The sequence below is a fragment of the Pan troglodytes genome, chromosome 19, assembly GCF_028858775.2.
Source record: "Pan troglodytes isolate AG18354 chromosome 19, NHGRI_mPanTro3-v2.0_pri, whole genome shotgun sequence".
Taxonomy (NCBI): domain Eukaryota; kingdom Metazoa; phylum Chordata; class Mammalia; order Primates; family Hominidae; genus Pan; species Pan troglodytes.
In genome coordinates, this window is record NC_072417.2 from 13,480,328 (window position 1) to 13,499,100 (window position 18,773).

Below are 18,773 nucleotides of genomic sequence, written 5' to 3' on the forward strand. Positions count from 1 at the left end.
AGATGAGGAAACTCAGCTCCAGAGAAGCAGCTCACTCAAAGCTACATAGGCAAAAACAGTGGATTCAAAACTAGAGTTTAGGCTGAGCGTGGTAGCTCATGCCTGTAACCTCAGCACTTTGGGAGGCTGAGGCAGGCGGATCACGAGGTCAGGAGTTCGAGACCAGCCTGGCCAACATGGTGAAACCCCGTCTCTACTAAAAATACAAAAATTAGCCGGTGTGATGGTGGGGGCCTGTAATCCCAACTACTCGGGAGGCTGAGGCAGGAGACTTGCTTGAACCCGGGAGGCGGAGGTTGCAGTGAGCCAAGACCACGCCATTGCACTCCAGCCTGGGTGACAGAGCGAGACTCCATCTCAAAAAACAAACACAACAAAACCCGAAAAAACTTGGAGTTTAATTTTTCTGATCCCAGTCATCAACTCTATGATGCGTAACGGAAAATTAGATAGAACCAGGAGTCAGGTTTTAAACATTTCCTCTTTGCATATTGTATTAGGGTATGCTCCTCCTTAGCGTGGTCTCCTTAGAGACCTCTCATTTTATGCAGAGGGGATTGAAGTTTGGTCAGGAGCGGCGACTTGCTCGGACTCATTCTGCTGATTAGAGGTGGAATTAGGACTAGAGTTATCCTTGCTGACCAGTTTTGGGGTTTTGGCTTCACTTTTTACACCACAGATTCAACACTGGGGTTAAGTAAACTGCTGGACACATGTGCCCGAGCCTTGACTGGCACATCTGGATGGGAGTGGAATGAGTGATACAGAGGTTTGGTTCCTACTGGGGAAGCCCAAGTTTTAGAAGCTAGCTGACTTTGGAGCTGCGGCCTGACTGTCTACTTATTATTTCTCTCCCTCCGTGTATGTGGATGTTTCATACCAGGGAACACATTCTCTCCCCAAATGGATGCTTCCCCTGCCATGTGCTTCCTCACTTGCTTCCAAATTTAACAAATGTTGATTTTTTTTTTTCTTGCCACATTTTCCAGGCCTCCCAAATGATTGTGTCCTATGATGAGCATGAAGTCAACAACACATTCAAATTCGGAGTCATTTATCAAAAAGCCAGGCAGGTAAGCAGCACCATCCACACTGGTGACCGTATCCCGTGTTTTCTCACTTAGGACTCTTTTTATCCCCACCCAGAACACAGGAGTCCTGACCTGCGTTCTGAAGCATTTGGAATACAACGGTCACATTTAAGGTATGAATTAGACTGGAGGTGGCAGAACTTTCCAGCAAGGGTATTTCTTACGAAAAGGCCTGCACGTCCTTAAACAGTGATGTCGTTTTTTTTAATATAGCAAATTCTCATTCTTCCTGGCTGCCTCGTCTTCTACGTATTTATGGGCTGCTGGTTATAAGAAAAACCAGACTAGGTCAAGGGAATGGAGGAGCATAGGCAGCTCTCTCCTTGCCCAAATTTCTCCCCACTGGGAATCAGCTTTTTCTCCCCAAACTTGAGTGATGTGATGGAGCCAGCTGGGTGCGTCTCTTCACAACTCTGTTCCGTGACATCATGTTGGCAGCTTGAAGTCAACCATGGTGGAAGTATTTACACTATGGAAATTTGCAAACGCCAGGGTTTCTATCTTCCTCCTTTGGAGAGCCAGTGACTCAAAATTTGCCAGCACAGCACTGCTCAGCCTCTGTGTTTTGTAGCCCTCACACATCGCTTTGGAGTTAACTGGCCAGAATCATGTTTCTCAAAGTGTGTTTCATGAATGCGAGTCTGATGGTGTACTCTGTGAGCAAATGACCTGGGGAGGGGTTGTCACTTGTGTGGGAACCTTTTAAAGGCTTAAAGAACCCCCAAGGTAAAGGGCTCTTTATAACTTTGTTGAACTTAGTGGTTTCCATACTTACGGACACAAACTTCCCATCTTCCCTACCTCTTTCCTACCATGAACATTTATTAACATCCCAAGTAGAGGGGTTAGCTGAACACACTGTCTCCTCACTGAGACTCTTTGAGAGAAAAGTTCCACACCCATTTCATCTTTGTATCATCTAAGAGCCTAGCATAGAAATACACCTTCATATAAATACACTCCATTGTTAGGTGAGTTAATGAACGAATAAAAATGTTGGCCCTACTAATGGCAGGTTAATAGTATCTTCTGATACTATTTGTATTTTTTTGCATGATGGTATCTTTCTCGGTTAGACGACACCTGATGTTCTCATTTAGAGATATTGGCCCTTAAGAGACATGCGTTTGCTTAAAAATATTCTAATTAGATGAAGAGTTTAGGATCTGCAAGACAAACACTGATGAATCTTATAATTTAAGGGAGATTATTCAGGTAGCTACTATAATCATTTTCACATTTTACATTTTTATTTTATACAGCTTTGCTAATAAAACCCCCTAATTAAAGTTCTTTGCTTGTGGAATTTACCAAAGCGGATCTTATAAGGTGATTATAATCCAATGTTCCAGCAAAGTTATAATTACTGAACATGAGCCATCCGTCTCCGAGAGGGAGTCTGTGTATTGTTTATGTACCTGATGCTGCTGTGGAGGAAAAAGCCAAGAAGATAAATTTTTTTTTTTTTTAAGAACCTAGGCAGATTGTTGTTTTGCAAACCTGCAGCTGGGGGACATTTAATATGAACATTTGTTGCATCAAAGCCCTATGCTGGTCTCTGGGTATAAATGAGCCTCTCCTAACTCTCGTGTTTGCTGTTCACTGTGCTGTGCATGCTGGGGGATACGGTGATGACTAAGACCCCTCCCTGAGTGCACAGTCCAGCTCAAGGCCAGGATCAAAATAATGGCAATACTTCTACTCTCAGGCTGGATGTGAATCTTGCAAGAGAAGTGCAGGTCCCACAGCACACGCTGCATTGTTTTTCTAGTGGGAGATGTAGGTTGCCTGGAAGCAGCTGCTCTTCCACACTCTGGCCTCATGGCCTGGGGCAAGTAGGACATGTGGCTAGAGTTGTGACGCCTTCATGGCATGCTATAGATCAGGGATTGGCAAACTTTTTTGGGTAAAGGGCCAGATAGTAAATATTTTTAGACTTCATGGGCCTTGGAGTCTCTGTGACAGCCGCTCAGCTTTGCCTTGGTGGTGCAGAAGTAGCAACAGACAATAGATAAATGAGTTGGCCTGTCTGCGTTCCAATAAAACTTTATCGATAAACACAGGCAGCAGGCCAGACTCGGCCCATGGGCTGCAGTTTGTTGACTCCTTCTAGAGTGCGGTGTTTCCCAGCCTTCAGACATTCACAGACCATATCCAGGATCTGTATCATAGCATTTGTTGCACCCTATGCCACTGTTAAGAACTTTATCACACTATTTTAACGAAATATTTTCTTTAAAAAGTTTTGTTTTAAACTTACATACATTTATTTTTTATTTTTATTTTTATTTTTTTGAGACGGAGTTTTGCTCTTGTTGCCCAAGCTGGAGTGCAAAGGCGTGATCTCGGCTCATTGCAACCTCCACCTCCCGGGTTCAAGCAATTCTGCCTCAGCTCCCCCGAGCAGCTGGGATTACAGGCAGGCACCACCACGCCCAGCTAATTTTGTATTTTTAGTAGAGACGGGGTTTCACCGTGTTGGTCAGGCTGGTCTCGAACTCCCGACCTCAGGTGATCCGCCTGCCTTGGCCTCCCAAAGTGCTGGTATTACAGGGGTGAGCCACTGCACCCGGCAACATGCATTTATTTTTAAAGGAAATTTTATATCACTCCTCTAACTGGAAAACCAGTATCATTTATCATGAAATGAAGGTAATTCTAAAAAAAAATACTGTAAAAAGCAAAATAAAATTATTGAAATCTACCAGATTCTGTTGCCTGTTGAAGGCATGGAGCCCAAGTTCTGCTTTTTGTTGTTATTGTTACAGTTACCTACTGAAGACATTCTCTTGAAGTGATTGGGTAGGCTAGAGTGTCTTTGTATCATCTGCCGCTCTTCATGGCAGCCTGTGCATGTTTGCAGAGCCTTCAGCTGTTTGTACATCCTGCCACTGTGGGTAGAGCCTGTTGATCAGGCAGTGTTTGAAGCCTGTTACTGTTTGCAGAGCTTGCTACTGTTTTCAGCTTTGTTTTTTACAAAATTAGCCGGGAGTGGTGGTGGGCGCCTATAGTCCCAGCTACTTGGGAGTCTAAGGCAGGAGAATCGCTTGAACCTGGGATGCAGAGGTTGCAGTGAGCCGAGATCGTGCCATTGCACTCCAGCTGGAGCAACAAGAGCGAAACTCCATCTCAAAAAAAAAAAAAAAAATTACTAACCTTTTTATCTTTAGGTATTTGTAGATTCACATAGAGTTGTAAAACATAATACAGCGAGATCTCATGTACCCTTTACCTACTTTCCCCGCAAAGTAATGTCTGACAAAACGATAGCAGAATACCACAACCAGGATGTGGACATCAATCTCCCAGCTCCAGTCCGTAACCCCTGACAACCACTCATCTGTTCTCCAACTTCTAAAACATTGTTATTTCAAAAATGGTATATAAATGTAGTCATATAGTGTATAACCACTTGAGATTGGCTTTTTTCCAGTCAGCAAGATTAATCCAAGTTCTTGGGTGTATCAATACTGTGTTCTTTTTCATTGCTGAGTAGTATTCCGTGGTATTATAACTGTACCACAGTTTGTGTTTAACCATCACCCACTGAAAGACATTTTTGGCTATTATGAATAAAGTTGCTGTGAACATCTGTATATAGGTTTTTGTGTGAACATAAGTTTTCATTTCTCTGGGATACATGCTTAGGAATACACCTGCTGAGTTGTAATTATGTGTTTAGTTTTGTAAGAAACTGCCGGCCGGGCGCAGTGGCTCACACCTGTAATCCCAGCACTTTGGGAGGCCGAGGTGGGCGGATCATGAGGTCAGGAGATTGAGACCATCCTGGCTAACACGGTGAAACCCTGTCTCTCCTAAAAATACAAAAAATTAGCCAGGTGGTAGTGGGCGCCTGTAGTCCCAGCTACTCGGGAGGCTGAGGCAGGAGAATCGCTTGAACCTGGGAGGCAGAGGTTGCCGTGAGCCGAGATTGCACCACTGCACTCTAGCCTGGGCGACAGAGTGAGACTCCATCTCAAAAAGACTCTGTCTCAAAAAAAAAAAACAAAAAACTGCCAAACTGTTTTCTAGTGTTTCTTCTCACCAGCAGTGTATGAGTGATCCAGTTTCTCTATAACCTGCCAGCATTTGGTGTTGTGACTATTTTTTATTTTAGCCATTTTGATAGATGTGTAGTGGTATCACCTTATGGTTTTAATTTGCATTTCTCTAATGGTTAATGATGTTGGACATCTTTTCATGTGCTTATTTGCCATCTGTATATCCTCTTAGGGGAAATGCCTGTTCATGTCTTTTTTTTGAGACAGAGTCTCACTCTGTCACCCAGGCTGGAGTGCAGTGGTGTGATCTCAGCTCACTGCAACCTCCGCCTCCCGGGTTCCAGCGATTCTCCCACCTCAGCCTCCCAGGTAGCTGGGACTACAGGCACGTGCCACCATGCCCAGCTGATTTTTGCATTTTTAGTAGAGACTGGGTTTTGCCATGTTGGCCAGGCTGGTTTCGAACTCTGGACCTCAAGTGATCCACCCGCCTCGGCCTCCCATAGTGCTAGAATTACAGGCGTGAGACACCGCGCCCGGCCGTTTTCATGTCTTTTGACCATTTTCTAAAATCCATTTTCTAAATGGATTTTTTTTTAACTGTTGGGTTAAAAACATTTTTAAAAATAACAGTTTTATTGAGCACATCAGCATAATTCTTGTACCATATAATTCATAATGTTATGTAATTTATATCTCAGTGAAGTGTGCAGTTCAGTGGTTTGTAGTGTAACCACAGAATCGTGCACCTGTCCTCACTAACTCCAGAACATTTTCATCACCCCCAAAAGAAACCCCACACTCACCAGCAGGCACTCCCCATCCCCCTTTCCTTTAGCTCCTGCCAACCCTAATCTAATTTCTGTCTCTACAGATTTGCCTATTCTAGACCTTTTATAAATGGAATCATCATATGTGGCCTTTTGTGTCTGGTTTCTTTCACTCAGCGTAATATTTTCAGGGTTTATCCAGGTTGTAGTATGTATCAGCACGTTGTTCCTTGTTCATGGCCAAATAATATTCCATTGTGTGGATAGCCCACATTTTGTCTATCTATTCATCAGATGGACATTTGGGTTCTTTCTCCTTTTGGGCCATTATGAATAGTGCTGCTATTGATATTCATGTATACATTTTCTGTGGACATGTTTTCATTTCTCTTTGGTGTATACCTGAGAGTGAAGTTGCTAGATCATATGGTGACTCTATGATTAGCCTTTGGTATATACCTCAGAGTGAAGTTTCTGGATCATTTGGTGACTCTGTTTAGCCTTTGGCACATGCCCGGGAGCAAAGTTGCCAGATCGTATGGTGACTCTGTGTTTAGCCTTTGGTATATGCCTGGGAGTGAAGTTGCCGGATCATATGGTGACTCTGTGTTTAGCTTTCGGTATTTGCCCGGGAGTGAAGTTGCCGGATCATATGGTGACTCTGCATTTAGTCTTCGGTACCTGCCCGGGAGTGAAGTTGCCAGATCATATGGTGACTCTGCGTTTAGCTTTCGGTATATGCCCGGGAGTGAAGTTGCCGGATCATATGGTGACTCTGTGTTTAGCCTTCGGTATATGCCCGGGAGTGAAGTAGCCGGATCACATGGTGACTCTGCATTTAGCCTTCGGTATTTGCCCGGGAGTGAAGTTGCCAGATCATATGGTGACTCTGCGTTTAGCCTTTGGTATATGCCCAGGAGTGAAGTTGCCGGATCATATGGTGACTCTGCGTTTAGCTTTCGGTATTTGCCTGGGAGTGAAGTTACCGGATCATATGGTGACTCTGTGTTTAGCCTTTGGTACATGCCCGGGAGTGAAGTTGCCGGATCATATGGTGACTCTGTGTTTAGCCTTCGGTATTTGCCCGGGAGTGAAGTTACCGGATCATATGGTGACTCTGTGTTTAGCCTTTGGTACATGCCCGGGAGTGAAGTTGCCGGATCATATGGTGACTCTGCGTTTAGCCTTCGGTATATGCCCGGGAGTGAAGTTGCCAGATCATATGGTGACTCTGCATTTAGCCTTTTGAGGAACTGCTGGACTGTTTTCCACAGTGGCTGCGTCATTTTCCATTTTCAGCAGCAGCGTGTGATGGTTCTGCTTTCTCCACACCCTCACCAACACTTGTTATTGCCTTTTATTGCCTTTATTTTTCATTGTGGCCATCCTAGTGGGTGGGAAGTGGTATATCATTGTGGTTTTGATTACTTTAGAGTTTTCAGAGTTCTTTATTCTTTTTTTTTTTTTTTGAGACAGGGTCTCACTCTGTCACCCAGACCGGAGTGCAATGGTGTGATCTTGGCTCACTGCAACCTCCGCTTCCCAGGCTCAAGCGATTCTCCTCTCTCAGTCTCCCGAGCAGCTGGGATTACAGGCACCCACCACCACGCCCAGTTACTTTTTGTATTTTTAGTAGAGACGGGGTTTCACCGTGTTGGCCAGGTTGGTCTCAAACTCCTGACCTCAAGTGATCCACCCACCTCAGCCTCCCAAAGTACTGGGAGTGAGTCTCCATCAGTCCCTCCTCTCTCCACCCCAGTCCCACTGAGGGCAGCTATGGTGGATGTGCTGGGAGACAGGGAGAAAGAAAGAAAGGGACCAGGTACCTGGGCATCCATATTCCTTCCTTTAGTGTCACGAAGGATTTTTCTAATTCCTGCCCTTATTCCTGTTTCTCTTTCAGACCCTGGAGGAGGAGCTGTTTGGGAACAATGAGGAGAGCCCAGCTTTTAAGGAGTTCTTGGACCTGCTGGGGGACACGATCACACTGCAGGATTTCAAAGGGTGGGTTTTAGCCAAGTGACGGCTCCAGCTCCATCAACAAGGGCACTAGAGGAAGGGCAAGAGGCAGACAGCTCAGTCCTCAGGGAGCACGTGTGAGTTAAAAACACACAAGAAATGAGGGATGGCTTTTCAGGGTCTTGTTGCTCACTGCATTTCTAAGGAATCAGGGGTCCAAGGAGTGATCCAGTGTGGCAGATTCCCCTGAAGGCGTTCACGTTCGGCCCTGGGCCCTGCCCCAGACGTGCCTTCCTACTTACCTTTGGCCCAGACTGAGAATGGAAGGAATCCACCTTCCCTGTCACTCACCTGCCAGGTGTGTGGGAAAGGGAGCCCCGTGCAGTTTTGGGGGGAAATGACCTATTTTATTTTATTTTTTATTTTTTTATTTTTGGAGACAGAGTCTTGCTCTGTTGCCCAGGCTGGAGTGCAGTGGTGTGATCTCAGCTCACTGCAACCTCCACCTCCAGGGTTCAGGCAATTCTCCTGCCTCGGCCTCCAGAGTAGCTGGGACTACAGGTGCCCGCCAACACGCCCAGCGAAGGTTTTTGTATTTGAGTAGAGACGGGGTTTCGCCATGTTGCCCAGGCTGGTCTTGAACTCTTGAGCTCAGGCAATCCACCCACCTCAGCCTCCCAAAGTGCTAGGATTACTGGCGTGAGCCGCCGCGCCTGGCCTGAAATGACCTATTTTAGATAATACACAAAGAATGCATCATGAGGAGCTGATGCAAATATAACAGTTCCTCAGGCAGGAGTCCATACAACAGTCTATGCTTTTTTTTTTTTTTTTGAGATGGAGTCACGTGCTTCGCCAGGCTGGAATGCAGTGGTGCGATCTTGACTCATGGCAGCCTTTGCCTCCTGGGTTCAAGCAATTCTCCTGCATCAGCCTCCCGAGTAGCTGGGACTACAAGGCGCGCGCCACCATGCCTGGCTAATTTTTGTATTTTTGGTAGAGACGGGGTTTCACCATGCTAGCCAGGATGGTCTCGATCTCCTGACCTCGTGATCCGCCTGTCTGGGCCTCCCAAAGTGCTGGGATTACAGGCGTGAGCCACTGTGCCTGGCTCAGTCTATGCTTTTTTAAGTGGGCAGTAAGATAGAACACTGGGGCTGTTGCTTGGAAAACTCTGGCCCTTGACTTTCCTTGGCCAAGGCCGCATTTGGGATGGGTCCAGACCTGGCCAGCCTGTTTTGTCCTTGGTGGCTGGCAGATGGCTCCAGGCCCCAGAATTCTCCACCCCAGCAGCCTGATTGACATGAGCTCCTCACATCATGTGTGAAAATACCTAGCCCAGTGCCTGGCATACAGCGGATATTCACTAATCGCTTTCTTCCTCTGCTTCCTTCTCTGTCCTTCCTTCTTTTTCCTTTCCTCTCTTCCTCCATCTTCTCCCTCCCTCAAGGTCATCACGGCTGTCTGGGGTCAGTCACACCTGGGATAAAACCCCCGCTCCGCCACTTATTAGCTCTGTGACTTTGGATAAGTGACTTGACCTCTACAAGCCTCAGTTTCCTCACTGTAAAAAGCGAGATAAAGGGCGGGGCTCATTGGCTCACGCCTGTAATCCCAGCACTTTGGGAGGCCGAGGTGGGTGGATCACGAGGTCAGGAGTTCAAGACCAGCCTGGCCAATATGGTGAAACCCCATCTCTACTAAAAATACAAAAAAAAAAAAAAAAAAAAAAAAAATTAGCCAGGCATGGTGGCAGGTGCCTGTAGTCCCAGCTACTTGGGAGGCTGAGGCAGGAGAATCGCTTGAACCCAAAAGGCAGTGGTTGCAATGAGCCGAGATTGCGCCAGTGCACTTCAGCCTGGTCAATAGAGGGAGACTGTCAAAAAAAAAAAAAAAAAAAAAGGAGGTAAAGATAGTGTCAGCCCTGAAAGGTTTTGGGGGGGATTAAAATAAGATAATGGGCCGGGCGCGGTGGCTCACGCCTATAACCCCAGCACTTTGGGAGGCTGAGGCGGGCAGATCACGAGGTCAGGAGATCGAGACCATCTTGGCCAACATGGTGAAACCACGTCTTTACTAAAAATACAAAAAATTAGCCAGGCGTGGTGGCACGTGCCTGTAGTCCCAGCTACTTGGGAGGCTGAGGCCGGAGAATCACTTGAACCCAGGAGATGGAGGCTGCAGTGAGCTGAGATTGTGCCATTGCACTCCAGCCTGGGCAACAGAATGAGACTCTGTCTAAAAAAATAAATAAATAAATAAATAAATAAAAAATAAAAGATAAGATAATGCTCACGAAACACTTAAGTGCCGTTCAGGGCTAGTCACAATTGTTACTGTTCTTATATTGCCACCTTTCATTGACTTTGAGATGCTATCATTGTAAGACACATCCTGTGACTTTAAAATGTGAAAAAATGGCCAGGCATGGTGGGTCTCACCTGTAATCCCAGCACTTTGGGAGGCCGAGGCGGGTGGATTGCTTGAGCCCAGGAGTTTGAGACCAGCCTGGGCAACATGGTGAGACCCTGTCATTAACAAAAATTTGAAAAATTATAAAAATTAGCCGACTATTGTGGTGTGCTCCTGTGGTCCCGGCTACTTGGCAGGCTGAGGCGAGGAGGATCGCTTGAGCCCAGGAGGTTGAGGCTGCAGTCAGCCATGATTACACCATTGCCCTCCAGCCTGGATGACAGAGTGAACCCCTGACTCAAACCAAAACTAAACATGGGCCTTAGAATAGCTGAAATACAGTATAGTAAGCCCAGAAGGTCCTCAGAGTTATGAAATTCTATCCCTTTATTTTATGGACGCCTAGAGAGACTAAACGAATTGTCCACGATCACGTGCTGATTTAGTGGCAGAAGCAGGTCTAGAACCCGGAGCTCCTGCCCCCTGTCCAGCATCCTTTCTGCCCTGCCAGCCTGGGCACATTTTCTGGCTTGTATTGTAGTGTTGGGGATGCTGAGATTCTAGGTCCGTCTTATTTCATTTTCTTAAAGGAACCTGCATCTGCTGTAGACTGTGATAGCTGGCAGCCGTGTGTATAAAGGCAGAAGGGACAACTCCTGGAAGCCCACCCAGTTCCTTAGAGCTTTTCTTTCTTGCCTGTGAGGAGACAGCCAGAGAAGGGACTTCCCTGGATACTCCCAAGCGGGATGCTGCAGTGGTTGGGCCTTTATCTTAGGGACTAGCTAGGCAGAAGTCGAGCATCTGCCACCTCTTCTGGCTGACTCCAGATGCTCTTCTGGGGCTCCCCACCAGCCACCAGGATGGCTGCTGCCCTAGCTCTGGGCAGAGGACTTGGACATGGCCTTGCAGAGAGCAAAGAAAGGCCGGCGCCCAGCCTTGGGGGAATGGCACCGGGGACGGGCATTTGTCTGGGATTGTGGATGGATGAGCTTCCTTCCCATATAACCAGCAAGTGCGGAGACGACACAGCCAAGGCTTGAGATGGAGGTTCCGCTTTGTGACTGATTGATTGATTGATTGATTGATGGATGGAGTCTTGCTCTTGTTGCCCAGGCTGGAGTGCAATGGCGCCATCTCGGCTCACTGCAACCTCCACCTCCTGGGTTCAAGCGATTCTCCTGCTTCAGCCTCCTGAGTAGCTGGGATTATAGGCATGTACCACCATATCTGGCTAACTTTTGTATTTTTAGTAGAGACGGGGGTTTCACCATGTTGGCCAGGCTGGTCTCGAACTCCTGACCTCAGGTGATCTGCCTGCCTCGGCCTCCCGAAGTGCTGGGATGACAGGTGTGAGCCACTGCGCCCGGTCAGCTTTGTCGAAATAATGGGTTTGTGGGTAGAGTGCCAGGGCTGATATACCTGGAAGAACAGATCTACCTGCTTTTCCCACATCACAGCCTGCTCTGCCCTCAGCTCTCCTGTCTCCTCTGCTGCGTATACTTAGGGGAGTTGCGTTAAGTTGCCCACTTTGCCTCACTTTCTTTTCTCCCCATCTCCTGCCCTGTTTTGTTGACAGTTTCCGAGGAGGCTTGGACGTGACCCACGGACAGACAGGGGTGGAATCAGTGTACACGACATTCCGGGACAGGGAGATCATGTTTCACGTTTCCACAAAGCTGCCATTTACCGACGGAGACGCCCAGCAGGTAACCTGGTTTGAAGGGCTTTGGGAACCCAGGGCGGGCGAGGTGAGGGCCCGCCTCTGGTCTGACCTGCTAAGAGGCTGTGGCCGTCCCCATATTCGTTCCCGTAGCCGGCCATTCGTTCAGCTGCGCAGCAGCGTCACAGTCCGTTCTGCTGTGTTTCTGGCCGAGGCTGTGCCTCAGCGGTCCGTTCTGTTGTGTTTCTGGCCGAGGCCACACCTCAGGGGCCCTGGGCGGGAGGCGGGGCAAAGCTTGTGTTTCTTCCACGTTGACTGATGGGAAAACTGCAGCCCATGGTGGTGACAAGACTTCCTTGAGGTTTCTCCGTTTATCAGGGGCAGAGCCCAGGGCAGAGCCTGGGGGCCCTGGTCATAGAGGGTGGTGGCAAAGGGTGCATGGTGGGGTTTGCAGATGGGGGCCTGAAGCCGGCTGTGCCGCTTTGGGGCGTGTGACTCTGGGCAAGGCAGTTAACCTTCTCATCTATAAAATGGGGTAGCACCACCCATGGTAGAGGGTGATTGTGGGGATCACATACATTTCTGACTAGGGTTCATATGATGCCCAACTCGTGGCCGGCTTCCTATAGAACAGCTGTTCACTGTCCAGCGCCTGGTCATTTTGTCCCCCTTCCTGCCCCAGTGACGGAAGGCTGGTTATTGCGTGAGAATCCTTCCCCACCCCCAGCCTTCCTCATCTCACAGGCTCCTCTCTCACCACACCTGTGGGAATTCAGCCTTGACCTCCACCAGGGAGACCTGGACGAGACCCCTGTCCCCACTGCTTTCCTGCCGTGCCCCCTGTTTGCTGCTCTGACAGCCGTGCATCCCTGGGGAGAGCTGCAGCTGGTTCCTGGCTGTTACAAGCCCAGTTCCCCCAGCCCGCCTTCTGCCCCTTTTCAGTCTGGGAAAATAAGAAAATGCAGGCAGGCCTTTGCCCAAACTCTGACCTGTGTGTCTCTGAGCAGGAACTGGGGAGGGAGCACAGATGTAAAATTGTAAACATAGTGCCTGGCTTCTTAGGAAAGAAGGAAATTGGCAAACGAGATGATGAGTTGGCTCTAAAATAGCTACTGAATGTTCCAGAAACAAATGGAAGCAGAAATCCTTTTGTATCCAAAGTGGGTTTTCATTCAACCTTTCACCTCCAGCCCCTCTGTTCCCTTATGGCCTCTCTCACCTGCTGCCCCAGCCTGGGCCTGAGGCCTGTTCTCTCTGGGCCTTCTCAGTCTTATGTATGTTTCTTGGGAAATACACCTTGGCACAGGGCTCGGCTCTTGGCGGGGACTGAGTAAATATTAACTTTCTCTTCCTGAGAAATGGAAAGATGCGTGTGGAGTAAGTGAGGCAATTTGTGTGAAAGTGCCCAGCACAGTGCTTGATGTAAAACAGGTGCTCAGCGAATGAGAAACTCAGTGTGAAGGGACTGAGCGTTGGGCCTGCATGCAGTGGGTGCTTAACAAAGGAACAAATGCATAGGCAGGCACCTAGCCAGGACTCGACATACAGGAGCGGGTTTTTGTATGTGTGTGAGGAGGGCTGTCACTCTCTCACCCAGGCTGGAGTGCAGTGGTGCGATCATAGCTCACTGTGGCCTTGAACTTCAGGACAGGGTTAACATTTGATATCATGCATGAACAGCCCAACATGGTTCCAGGGGCACACCAGGTGCTTGGTGGCCGAGATCACACCCAGAAGCACCTGGCCCTGCTTGGGATATGGAGTTATGGTTGGGATCCTCCTTCCATCCCACCTACGCCAAGCTGGGTGATCAGTGCTGTCATGATCTGCCACCTCATCACTCTCATTCACACCTTCAAGACCCCCTGACACGTCTCCTCCTCCAGGAAGCCCTCTCAGGTTGCTTTCCAGCCCTGTAATTTTGCCCTTGCCTCTGTCTCCAGAGCTGTCAGGGATTTCATGCACAGCAGCTGATTTAGCCCTTGCTGGCTGGTGGCTTTGTTAGTTTTCTCAGGTGGCTTCACCTGTGTTTGTATTTCTCCCAGATCAATGACAGGCTTTACCAGGGCAAGACCCAGCCTTGCCTTTTAAATATTCTTGCCAAGTCCTGAGTCAGGGATCTGCATGCTGTAGAGGTCAGTAAGATGCTCGCTAGCCTCTACCTAACGACTTGGCCATCTTCCCCATTTTTTTTTCCTTTTTGGTGGCTTCTAAAGATTGAAAGAAGGTTGGGCACAGTGGCTTATGCCTATCATCCCAGCACTTTGGAAGGCTGAGGCGGGCTGGTCAGGAGTTTAAGACCAGCCTGGCCAACATGGTGAAACCTCGTCTCTACCAAAAAATACAGAAATTAGTGGGTGTAGTGTCACGCGTCTGTAATCCCAGCTACTCAGGAGGCTAAGGTGGGAGAATCACTTGAACCCAGGAGGCGGAGGTTGCAGTGAGCCGAGATCGTGCCACGGCACTCCAGCCTGGGCAACACAGTGAGACCCTGTCTCAAAAAAAAAAAAAAAAAAAAAAAAGAAAAAGAAAAAAAAAGATTGAAAGAAGAACCCCACTGGTTTTCCCCAAATAGGAAAGCAACTCAAAAGATACACAAAGCACAAAGCGTGTTCCATGCACTTCTCCCCTTGCTGCCTGGCATTGATACTGTGCTTTCATACTTAAACTTCCAAAACAACAACCACAAACTCTTCTCACTCAGAATTCAGTTTTCCTGTGTGCAAAGGAAAGTGAACCCACTCTTTCCCCAAAACATCTTTCATGATGTTCCTAACTGGCTTATAACCTCTCAACACTTTTTATTTAGCTCCAGAGAAAGAGACACATTGGAAATGACATTGTGGCCATCATCTTTCAAGAGGAAAACACGCCGTTTGTCCCAGACATGATAGCCTCCAATTTCTTACATGCCTACATCGTCGTGCAGGTCGAGACCCCAGGCACAGAGACCCCATCCTACAAGGTAAGGAGAATGCCTTGTTGGAGGGAGTGGTGGGCCTCGACACCTCACCCTGTGTGGATGCTGTGATATCAGAGGACACTAGTCCTCAGCAGTCAGAGATTCTCCATGAGTTTGCAGGTTTCTGGGGTTTGGAGCTAGATTCTGGGTAGGGAGGACCTTCCAAGGCCACCTGATCCCCCTTGCTGCCTCCGGGCTCAATGGCATCTCACTTGAGGATTGAGGAGCTGTGAGTGTAGTATTTGGAATTTGGTAATGCCATTTGCTCGCTGTGAGTGTAGTATTTGGAATTTGGTAATGCCATTTGCTCGAGTAAGGCAGAGCTAGAATAAAGAAAGAGCATGGAAAGGACGAGCAGGAACGGGTAGCGATAGAAGGGTGCTAAGGAAGGAAAAAAAAGAAAAAAATGTTTATGGTGAGGGTGGAGAGGAGGGGCCTGGTAGACCCTGGCCACTGGGTGAGGCCCTGGCCTGGCTGTTTTGGACAAATGATGGATCTTAATTTAAAGACCTCCAGGGAGGCAGATACGCAAGCACCTGGGTCTGAACCTCCCAAGCAGTCACGGGTCTGTCAGATGGCTCGAAATCCTCACCGGTGCAGATGACAGCGAGACAGGGCAGCTCATTGCCTCTGCAGTCCCCCGCTCCCCACTCCTCATGGCTGGATCTCTGACCCTCCCTCCTCTGCTCCACGAGAAAGAATCTCCACCTCTTGGGCAACAGTCTCTTGGTATCACAGTGCTGTGGCGGGCACGGGACTCAAGGGCGTTGGACTGAGGCAGGGCTTTCAAGGCGAGGGTTAGGCAGTCTCTGACTGCCTGTGGATAAATGCAAAATGCTGAATTTGTGCCTTTCCTTGGATTCCTGAAAAGAGAGGCCATACCTCAAATTCTCAAAGCGCTCCCTTCTCCGCAAAATATCAGGAACCAGTGTTCTAAGGGGGAGGAAAGATGAGCCTGTGATTGCCAATGGGAAACCATGAGGCCTGAAAATGTTTCCCGTCAAATAATTTCAGCCCATCCTGATTCCTGGGGTTCATGAGGCCACAGCACTTCAACTCAGTTAAGTGCAAAATTCACGTCAGCTTTTAAAACCGAATGTGAATCGTCAGAAGAAAATAAAAAGAGGCTGGGCATGGTGGCGTATGCCTGTAATTCTAGCGCTTTGGGAGGCAGAAGCAGGAGGATTGTTTGAGGCCAGAAGTTCAAGACCAGCCTGGGCAACATAGCGAGACCCTGTCTCTAAAAAAACAGAACAAAACAAAATAAAACAAAACAAGCAACAGAAACCCAATAGCAACCCCCTCCTGTTGAGGCTGATTCCTTTATGCCCAGGCTTATGTGTCCCTGCCATTGAGCAGTTTTAGCTGAAGCTGGCGAAGACATGGTGTGAGCATTTCTTTTCTTTTCTTTTTTTTTTTTTGAGACAGAGTCTTGCTGTGTTGCCCAGGCTGGAGTGCAGTGGCGCAGTCTCGGCTCACTGCAACCTCTGCCTCCCAGGTTGAAGTGACTCTCCTGCCTCAGCCTCCCAAGTAGCTGGGATTGCAGGCTCCTGCCACCATGCCCGGCTAATATTTTGTATTTTTAGTAGAGACGGGGTTTCTCTGTGTTGGCCAGGCTGGTCTCGAACTCCTGACCCCAAGTGATCTGCCTGCCTCTGCCTCCCAAAGTCCTGGGATTACAGGCGTGAGCCACTGTGCCCAGCCCATTTCTTGAAGGCTATAGGATCACCTGCTTTGAGTGAAATGGGCATTCACTTCAAACAGCTGCTTGATTCATGTGTTGGTTGAAGCAAGTTGTCTTACTCAGTGCCTACTGTGCGCCAAGCTCCAGGCTGAAGTGGGGCTTGTGGAGGTAACAGAATCAGCCTCAGGGCCTTCCTGATGCTGGAGAAGGGACAGAAGAAGCAGGGAGTGCAGGTCCAAGCACCAGGCTGAAGTGGGGCTCGTGGAGGTAACAGAATCAGCCTCAGGGCCTTCCTGATGCTGGAGAAGAGATAGAAGAAGCAGGGAGTGCAGGTCAGCCACTGGGCAGCTGAACTAGTCAACTGCTTCTTTTAATAGACAGTTGAAGAGGAAGAACTACTGAGAAGGATCCTTGGAATGAAGCCATGTGATAGGAGGGCTCCCAGACCCTCTGGCAGAATGAGGCCTCCTGTAGACGTTTAGCATTTGCTTCTCTTTCCCACTAGGAAATGCATCTCAGCTAACCAGCTTCTCCACTTTCCCGAGACCTTAGCCGAGTGGGGCACTCATACAGAGAAAAATCAGAGATCCAAAAAAGCGCCACCCCACCTCCAGCTTTGGTGCTAGAAGTCTTTACCCACTCTTCTTCTCCTTTTTTTTTTTTTTTTTTTTTGAGACAGTCTCGCTGTCACCCAGGCTAGAGTGCAGTGGTGTGATCTTGGCTCACTGCAACCTCTGCCTCCCGGGTTCAAGCAATTCTCCTGCCTCAGCCTCCCGAGTAGGTGGGATTACAGGCACCCACCACCATGCCTGGCTAATTTTTGTATTTTTGGTAGAGACGGGGTTTCACCATGTTGGCCAGACCGGCCTTGAACTCCTGACTTTGTGATCCACCGGCCTCGGCCTCCCAAAGTGCTGGCATTACAGGCGTGAACCATCATGCCTGGCTGTCTTTACTCTTTCTTCTAAGCCACAAAGCACAGCATCGTCCTCAGAGGGGTGATGAGAAGCAGGGGGGCAGGGCTTCCCGGAGGAGCAGGCTGTGGTCCCTTGATCGTGCACTCCACCTGCCAGGCAGACACTGAGGCTGGAAGGCCAGACGTGTGAATGAGGCCAGGGAGGGGGACCAGCCTTCCAAGGTACTCCCCAAAGCGCTGTCCATCCACACTCCCGGCAGCACCCCAGGTAATTAACAGACTGTGAGGAGGACCCGGTTAGATCCCCCAGGGGGCCTGGGTGAAGCAGGACCTTAGCTGGCCCCTGCAGGCTCAGGGGCTGTGGCAAAGAAGGCTGAGATTTCCTCTGGGACTGAGTAAGCCCCAGGAGGCCTCCACTGGGGAGGGTGAGCTGAAGAAAGAAGAGTAAAGGAGGGACAGGGCTGGGTGTGTGCAGGAAGGGATCCTCTTCTGTCCACGGAGGGGCTGGGCAGCCTGGGGTTCTGGTCCTGGCACTGCCTCTGCTGCGTGACCTTGTTCCTTCCCTCTCTGAGCCTCTAGTTTTGTCTGTGTGAAATGAGGAAGTTGGAGTAGACACCTGCAGGCTGCTAGCCCTGACATCCTGCGGGAGGGAAGGAGGCGTGCTTTGGGGGGTGTGTGTGTGGTGGGTTGCAAGGTGCTTTGGGGAAACTCTATTTCAGGAGCCCTTTACTGGGTGCAGGTCAGCAGGGGAAGTGAAAAGGCCACTGGGCGACAGTGGTTACCCCTTACCAGCTGCTTGCTCATGCCAGGCACGGTGCTGGGTCCTTAGACGCACAGTCTTGAATCCTGACAAGCCCCTGGTGAGACAAAGCCTCTCGCTAGAAGGAGGAAATGGAAGCTGAGAGCTGAACCCACTTAAGGCCTGAGGCCACAGAGCCAGGGAGCTGTGGCTGAGGTCCTGTCTGGGTCTGCTTGCGGTCCTGGTCATTGAGCCATCAGAGCAGGCGAGAAATTGGCTCCACGGAGTCGGGTGTGCACGAAGCATCACTCTGGATTATTTTTCAGAAATGAGTGTAGTCCTCATCCTGCCTGCTTGGAAGGAAAGTCCAGCTCAGCCATCACCAGGACTACCCCTTTCCCTCCCCTCTATCCCTGCCTCCCTCTCCGGAAGTCCTCAAAGGTGTCAGGAATCTCAGGTGAAGCCCACCGCCGGGGAGGGCCCTGTCTTTGTAGCCCCCTCCCCGTTTCCCGTCACGACTTGTCTGTTGCTCGGACGATGCTCTGTGTGCCACCGCGGCTCCCAGGCCACTCTTGGGCG

At 49.1% G+C, this 18,773-nt stretch overlaps 1 protein-coding gene across 13 annotated transcripts in view; it reads left to right on the forward strand.

The window, feature by feature from the left end:
• Nucleotides 1-18,773, forward strand: part of RAP1GAP2 (RAP1 GTPase activating protein 2) — a 287,489-nt gene that overhangs the window by 234,886 nt on the left and 33,830 nt on the right. For all 13 annotated transcript variants that reach the window (XM_016931197.4, XM_054669907.2, XM_016931192.4 and 10 more), the window contains 4 exons: nucleotides 990-1,073; nucleotides 7,766-7,866; nucleotides 11,810-11,939; nucleotides 14,703-14,858. In XM_016931197.4, coding sequence (XP_016786686.3) covers nucleotides 990-1,073; nucleotides 7,766-7,866; nucleotides 11,810-11,939; nucleotides 14,703-14,858 — 471 coding nt within the window. The remainder of the gene's footprint in view (nucleotides 1-989; nucleotides 1,074-7,765; nucleotides 7,867-11,809; nucleotides 11,940-14,702; nucleotides 14,859-18,773) is intronic.